The sequence below is a fragment of the Sceloporus undulatus genome, chromosome 2 (assembly GCF_019175285.1).
Source record: "Sceloporus undulatus isolate JIND9_A2432 ecotype Alabama chromosome 2, SceUnd_v1.1, whole genome shotgun sequence".
Classification (NCBI taxonomy): Eukaryota; Metazoa; Chordata; class Lepidosauria; order Squamata; family Phrynosomatidae; genus Sceloporus; species Sceloporus undulatus.
Window position 1 is genome coordinate 103,551,495 of NC_056523.1, and position 7,796 is coordinate 103,559,290.

The window sequence follows — 7,796 nt, forward strand, 5'->3', positions numbered from 1 at the left end:
CCTGCTTGCATGCCTCCTCCTTCCTGCTCCTGGGAGGCCTAGGCGCCCACCGGGGACTGGAGTGGGGCCTGCGCCCGGCCCCTCAGCCTCTCTGTCCCTCCTCCTCCTCCTCCTCTGCCCAGAGCCATGGCGGCCTCGGCCTCGGAGCCCAGCAGCAGCAGCGGAGGAGGCCGCTACCAGCAGGTGAGAGCCCGCCCGGCGGAAGGGACCACGCGAGCCCCGAGGCTTCCTAGGCCCCGACGGAGGAACCCCGCTCCCTGTCTCTCTCTCTCTCCGGAGGAGGAGGATTGGACAGCGACGACGACTGTCTGCCCACCATGACAGGAGGAGAGAGGCCTCACTGCCCCCTTCCTTCCTTCCATTTTGGAAGGGCGATAGTCAGTGGCTCCCTCCTTAAGAAACAAGGGTCCTTCTGCCCTTTGACACAGCCAGGCCCCCTGGGCCCCCTGCCGCCTCTCTGGGCCCCAAGGGACAAAATAACAAGGAGGAGGAGGAGGAGGAGGATGATAGTAATGATGATGATGGAACAAAAATGGGGGATATTAGGATAATAATAATAATAATGGCGATGATGGGGATGACAGAACAAACAATGGAGGACAAAATAATAAGAATGATAGTGATAGTGATAGTGATGATGATGATGATAATGATAGTGATAATGGTGTAATACTAATAGTCATAATGATGAATAGTAATAGTGATGATGATGATGATGCTCTTCTCTCTGGCGTAGGATGTGGTCACAGTATGCAGGGAAAGAGTTAGACCTCCTGTCCTCCTGTTATACTGTATGTGTGTTTGTGTTTATTTATCTATCCCGCCTTTCTCCCCAAACGGGATTCAAGGCACTACTTCCTTTTAATTGCTGGAAGGGTTCTTATTTGGTCAACTAACAGGCTCCGCATGTTGCAGGAGCTTTAAAGATTAGTAGTTAATCACATCCTTATACCTGAGGTTTGTTGTGGTGCTGCCTTCAAGTCCTTTCCAAACCTAAGGCCATGAATCTATCATGGGGTTTTCATGGCCAGATTTGTGCGGGGGGGGGGGGGGGGTGGGTTGTCCCATTGCCATCATCTGAGGCTGAGAGAGTGTGACTTGCACCCAATGTCACCCAGGAGGTTTCCAAGCAGGGATTCAAACCCTGGCCTCCAGAGTCCTAGTCCAACATATTGGCTCATATATTACAAAAGACTGGATATATTTACTATTCAAAGATACGGTTGTCCTCCATAACATCTTTGCTGTGCCACGCTGGCTGTCAAGTGGCTCTCATAATAGACAGAAGGGTAAAGGCTGCCACCTAACCTGCCTTTCAGCGCTTTGTTTATGAAGGGGGGGGGGGTTTCAGTCTGCCTTGACTGTCAGTCCAGAGCTAGAGGAGGAGTTATCCTGGATTACTTCACACTCACTACAGGGATGCAAAGGGATCTTGCAGCACCTTTGAGACTAACTGAAAGAGAGAAGTTGGCAGCACTAGCTTTCATAGATGTAAGCCTACTACTTCCGCAGATTCTTCAGTTCCCAAATAAATGCCTATAAGGAAGTAGGCTGAAGTCTACGAAGGCTCATGCTGCCGACTTCTCTCTCTCAGTTAGTCTCAAAGGTGCTACAAGATCCCTTTGCACACTAATTTTCCAGACTAACGTGGCTATTTCTTTGAATTCAATACAAGGAATGTGATACATAGAGTATTTCTGCCAAACACATCCCTCTTTCTCTTAATTCTTGTATTTTTCTCATATCCAGAGTAAACAGGAAAACCAAATATTTTTCACTTTTTCAAAAAATAACCAAGAAATCCTATAGATGTCTTGTCACATAACCTTTACGAAGTTGAGACTTAAATGCGCCCAGCAGGCCAACCACCTAAATACTCTCTGCATCAGAGAGATCATTTCTTACCAATTTCAACATTTGGAATTTAATAACCTGCAGCTAAGTTGAATTTCAACTAAAGAAGTTGTTACAAGGAAGCTATACATTATATGAATATTTAGAACCAGCCATATTTACTCTAGATCCTCATTGTATTGTTGGGTATTTAATGGGATTCATCTGAAGTATGTGACTTTAAGTTGTGCTGTTAGTATTTTATTTGAACCTGCAGTTTATGAGATCTTGTTATTTATTACACCTAACTCTCCTTTTTAGATAAAGCTCTGAAGCAAATGCCACATCTATTGAGTTTTTGTGGCTGCAGAGGATGCACTGTGATATCTATTTTTGTTTTTCTGGTTGTGATAAGTGGATTTAAATTGTGGTTGTTAGTCTAAAAATCAAAGTGATTTAGGAATATTAGTGGTCATGGGCAATAGAGGAGAGGTTGTGAGCTTTCCTGATATGAACATAAGACTGAAGTATTCATCCCATGTGAAACCTGAAATGAAACTTCAGAACAAAGCAGAATAGTCCAAAACATTGTGGGGGCATTCTTAAGTCAGATTTCATAGCACATCTGGGATGATTTTAAGTGTCTTGATAATGTTGACATAGTTGAAATGGATGGTCAGTACATTTCCTTCTATCTTCACTCACTGGGGAAATAGAGTGGGCACATGTTTTGAAAAGGAACTGGCAGTCAAGGATGAAACTACAAAGGTGACCTAAAGTGTATTGACTGCAGGCATGTGCAAGTTCCACCACTGGTTTTCAGCCCATATAATTCTGGATACGAATATCAGATGCTGTAGGCTATATTTCAGAAGAAGGAACTGACAAAGCCACCTCTGAGTATTCTTTGCCTAAGAAAAATCTATAAAATTCATGAGACTGCCATTATTGTTGTTGTTGTTGTTTTTGTTGTTGTTATTATTATATCCCACTTCTCCCCAAAATTGGGACCCCAGTGGCTCACAGATTAAAACAACAGAATATTAAAATAGAATTAAACTGTTAGAATATCAAATTAAGTCAACAGACAACTTACACATGCACACACTCTTATAATGGCCATTTTTTTTGTCATTATACATTTGCAACTCACTTCTCCATGTGGGAATAGATAGACAATTCCTCTGAACATGAGTAAGTACAAGTCATTAACAAGGGCCAAACTGTCACCTTGAGGCCTGTGTCTGTCTTTGGTTGCATGCAAGTTAACCAAGGAGCAACTAAAGAGAAAATTGTCATAGTTGGTTTCTGAGCTGAGTCTAGTGTCAATCTGCAGGAAGCTTTCCTTCTATGCTTCTTTCATACATACCGACTGGGAAGTCAGTCTCATTAAGTTCTGTGAGGACTGTTTCTAAGTGTTATTTCAGTTTGTAATCATGATAATTTTGTCTGCTGCTATATAAAAATTTGACTAGTTCTAGTTTAAAAACGAAATGCTTCACCTGCAGGAAGGTGCACTTTCAAAAAGTAGATTATTATCCCACTAAAATTATGTGCAAGTCCCCCCTCCTAAAATCCATATATAAAGAGAATAATACAACTTTTTGTTTTCATTTTACTTTTGACTTAATCTTTCAATTTTGTGATTTAGTTGGCTTTTTTCTGCCCCCATTTCTTCCCCAGACTGAAAACTTTGAGACAGTGAACACCCTTTCATTACTGTTTTTTTGAGGATATTATTTCAGTTGATTAGTCACACCATTTGCTTACTTGGTCATTTGAAACCCTTATTCTGCTGAGCTTTGCAAAGATAGATTACTCATCTTTTGGAGGAGAGCATTCATTTCATTTGAAATCCATGTTTGCAAGACTGTTACTTCTAGTTCAGCATAGACCAGACCTGAGAAATATATATTGTAACATGCTTGTACTTTCTTCATAGTGTCATAAAATTTGGATGTTTAAGCGAAGTGATGAGTGATTGTTCCCAGAAGACAGATACTTCTTTAATAGTATTTAGCATTTCAACTTTGTATGGCAGTTTGTTACAGCAAATGATTTTTGGCACTGAATGGCATTGTTTGGAAGAGAAATAAACCCCTCACTCTTAATGGAACTGTAGTAAATCTAATTATGTTCAAGATTAGAAAGTTTTCTAGACTAGTAGAGGTAAACTGCACCCCAGCCTTATTCCACATGAGAAGGATAATGTAAAACTTTCAGGACTACATACTAGTTTATAGAGGCGTAGTTACATATTTCCTATTTTCTCCTGTATATCTTCTATTTAGGGTTTTAGTAATCCTAAAGCAAAAAAAAAAGTGTATAGAAGGTCGATATTTACCCAATAAGAGGGAGAAACCTAGCTTGCTCAGCTTTAAGATCTTTGGGAAGGGCCTGTTGCTTAGTGCTCTGTTCTCAAGAACATATCTTGGTAGCAGCTCCCGAGGTCTGGAACTTCCTGTTGCAGAATGCTAGGCTGCCTCCTTTTTTGTTGTATGAAGAAGGAAGTTGATAAAACTCACAAATGAAATCTTCAGTGGCTTGGATTAAAGACTTCTCATGAGCAGAACTCTTTTCATGGGGCACTTTTATTATTCACACAGATTTGTGTGGGTTTTTGATTGGTTGCTGTACAGGTGTTCATTTTACTGAGTGTATTTTTTAAAAAAATTGATGTGTTTTAAAGTTTATTTTAATTGTGCTCTAATATGTAAACTTGTTATGAATTTTAATTGTATTTTTTAAGTCATTATGGGCCACCTTGAATCTTATTTTGTGGGATAAAGTGATTTCTTGAATATAAATCTAAGAAATAATAAAGAGACAAAGGAAGGATACAAGCACTGGATTTAAGTTACTAAAATGCATAGTACCGTCACTGGGGGAAAAACTAAAATGCTGGGAAAAGTGAAATGTGTCCGCATTCCAGATGGATGGACTCAGTCACAAAAGCCACAGGTTTGCAGGACCTGAGCAGGGTTGTTAACAACAGGGTGTCTTAGATGTCTTTTATTCGTAAGATTGCTATACGCTGAAGATGACTTGATGGCAAATAACAACAACAGTTGTTAACAGTATGCAAACTTAGTTACGTGTTAGCCATATGTAAGGATTGAAGTACAATCGCCCCTCCTAATGTGCGGATCTGAGATTCGTGTTCTTGAATATGCGTGGGGGGGCAACCTCTGCTAATTGCAGTGGCACACGCACTAGGGGGCATGCTTCATTCAAGCCTATGCCTCTTTTTTGGGGGGGGGAACTGTACTGTGTTCAATGATCAGAAATAAACATTCTGAGACTGTTCCCAAGAATAAACCTCAAAGTTCAATTTGATAATTTTTTAGAATTCCGTCTAATATTTGTTGCATATATTTGAAAGAATTTTACTATATATCTAATAATGTGTATATTTTAGGACAAAAATGAACGTTCTTTAATATTTGGGAATGTTCTGGGAAGTTCTTAGACCATCTGCTTAACAAAGCTCTATAAATGATAAAAAGTTGATAGATAATCAACATGGGCTCCATTCAGACAGGCCAAAATAAAACTGCTTTGGGTCACTTTGGAGGTATGCTGTTTCAATTGATGCATGTGTCCTAAGAGTCCGGAAGCTGCGCCAAAGTTGTGCTCCAGTCCTTAGGACTGGATCATGGCTTTGGCACAGCTTCTGGACTCTTAGGACACATGCATCGTTGAAACAGTGTACCTCCAAAGTGACCTGAAGAAGCTTTATTTTGGCCTGTCTGAATTAGGCCATTGATAGTCTTTTGGAAACTGTTATAAGAATAGTCTCATTGTGGGGAAATGTGATGTCAAGAATTTTCTTTCTTCACCTATCACTAGAATGAAGCTAGGGCAAAGTAATTCTCCATAAGTGTTAGTTGTTTTCATTGGCCATCTAGTAAAAGTTTTGTCTTTTGACATTGTATGTAGAGAACTGAAAACAGCTGCAAATTGTAGAAAGCTAGGCCAAAACTAGCAAAGTGAATTTTAGTTGGGAGAAATGGAAGATACTACACTTAGGCAGGAAAACCCAAAATACACAGATGTAGAATGGGTAACACCAAACTTGATAACAAGGGATGTAGGAGTCTTAGTAGACCACAAACTGAACCAGAATCATCAGTGTGAGGCAGTAGCTTAAAAAGCCAGCAAGATTCTAGGCTGCATCAATAGAAGTATGGTGTCTAGGTCAAGGGAAGTAACAGTACCACTGTATTCTGCTTTGGTCAGATGATCTCACCTGGAATATTGCATCCAGTTATGGGCACCACAGTTCAAAAAGGAGGAGGGCTATCAAAATGGTGAAATGTCTGGAAATCATGCCTTATGAGAAGTGACTTAGGGAGCTGGATATGTTTAGCCTGGAGAAGATAAAGTTAGGAGGTGATATAATAGACATGTTTCAATATTTTGGTAATTGGCTCAGTCACTTCCCTCTGGTTTAAAAACAACAACAACCCAAGCCAGGAAGGGCAAGAATCCAACAGTTGTGGTGGTTCTTCAAGAATTCTGTCCACATTCTCAGGCTGTACAAATTGAAAAGCATCCATTATCACTGGACAAGCAGGGAGCAAAGCTACATCTATTGGATTTGTATTAAATATGGGATCCAAGTTCAAGCAAATCCAAGCAATTTTATTTGCAAAGTGCTGGGCAGGTTATTCATAGCTGTTGAGTGTTCTGGATTCTCCCCTTGTGGTCTTGTAACCACTAGTGGATCTGTGACCACAGACTCCTGACTGCTAGTTTTCCCTATTCTTTCTCTCCCACAGCATCTTTGGGAGGTAGGTTACCATGAGACAGAGAGTTACTTGGAAAGCTTGGTGAGCAAGAATCGCAATGTCTGTCCATTGCCAGCAACACCCAGTCGACCACATTACACTGATGCTTGCAGACAGTCATGCACCATTTGGTTATCTGTTCAACATGATGTTGAATCTAAGATTGAGGCATCTCAGATTGAACTTTTAAAACTACTGAATTTTGGCTAGTTTTTGGCTAGTTTACCTGCAGATTTAAAAAGATCTGGCAGGTTATAAATGATTATTTGGATGCTGATAATGGTATACAGTTTGTTCAGTTAATAGTAATGGAACAGGTAAGAAAAGATAATAATAATAATAATAATAATAATAATAATAATAATGAATTTATTTATCTGCCGGCCCAATCACTGGGAACCAGGCGGCTTACAACAGAGGGGATAATACAGTGCCCCTCGGGTTACGAAATTAATTCGTTCCGCCGCCGCTTTCGTAACCCAAAAAGCATTCGCAAGCCGAAATGCCATAGGCGCAATGGGGAAAAGCCGCGATTTCGTGCGAAAAAGCCGAAAAAAGCACCAAAATTTTTTCGTAACCCGAAAAAACATCGTAACCCGACAATTATTTCTAGGGGATGTTTTGTTTTCGTATCCCGGAAATTTCGTAACCTGGGTATTTCATATCCCGGGGTACCAATGTAGAGGTTCCCGTGCCCTCAGTGCTTACAATCTAAAAGACACGACACAAAAGGAAAAGGGAATGGTTGGGGGGGGTCAGGTCCAGCAGTTCTTCTCTCCCAATGAGGCCTGGACCAAGGCAGATGGACCAGAGGGAGGGCTCTTCTTCTTCAGGCTAGCCCTGATGGAGCTGAGCCAGCCTATTCTCTCCCTCATAGGCTGAAGGATGATAGTTATGGAGGAAGGAGCCTCTTTCTTCAGGCGAGCCCTGATGGAGCTGGGCCAGCCTATTCTCTCCCTCACAGGCCGAAGGATGACAGTTATGGAGGGAGGAGCCTCTTTCTTCAGGCTAGCCCTGATGGAGCTGGGCCAGCCTATTCTCTCCCTCACAGGCAGAAGGATGACAGTTATGGAGGGAGGAGCCTCTTTCTTCAGGCTAGCCCTGATGGAGCTGGGCCAGCCTATTCTCTCCCTCACAGGCAGAAGGATGACAGTTATGGAGGGAGGAGCCTCT

The 7,796-nt window shown here is 41.4% G+C and overlaps 1 protein-coding gene across 1 annotated transcript in view; it reads left to right on the forward strand.

Moving 5' to 3' along the window:
- The window catches only part of NDFIP1 (Nedd4 family interacting protein 1), a 43,471-nt gene continuing 35,675 nt past the window's right edge, over positions 1-7,796 (forward strand). Inside the window, exon 1 of the mRNA XM_042450344.1 lies at positions 1-183. Coding sequence (XP_042306278.1) covers positions 127-183 — 57 coding nt within the window. The 5' untranslated portion in view covers positions 1-126. The remainder of the gene's footprint in view (positions 184-7,796) is intronic.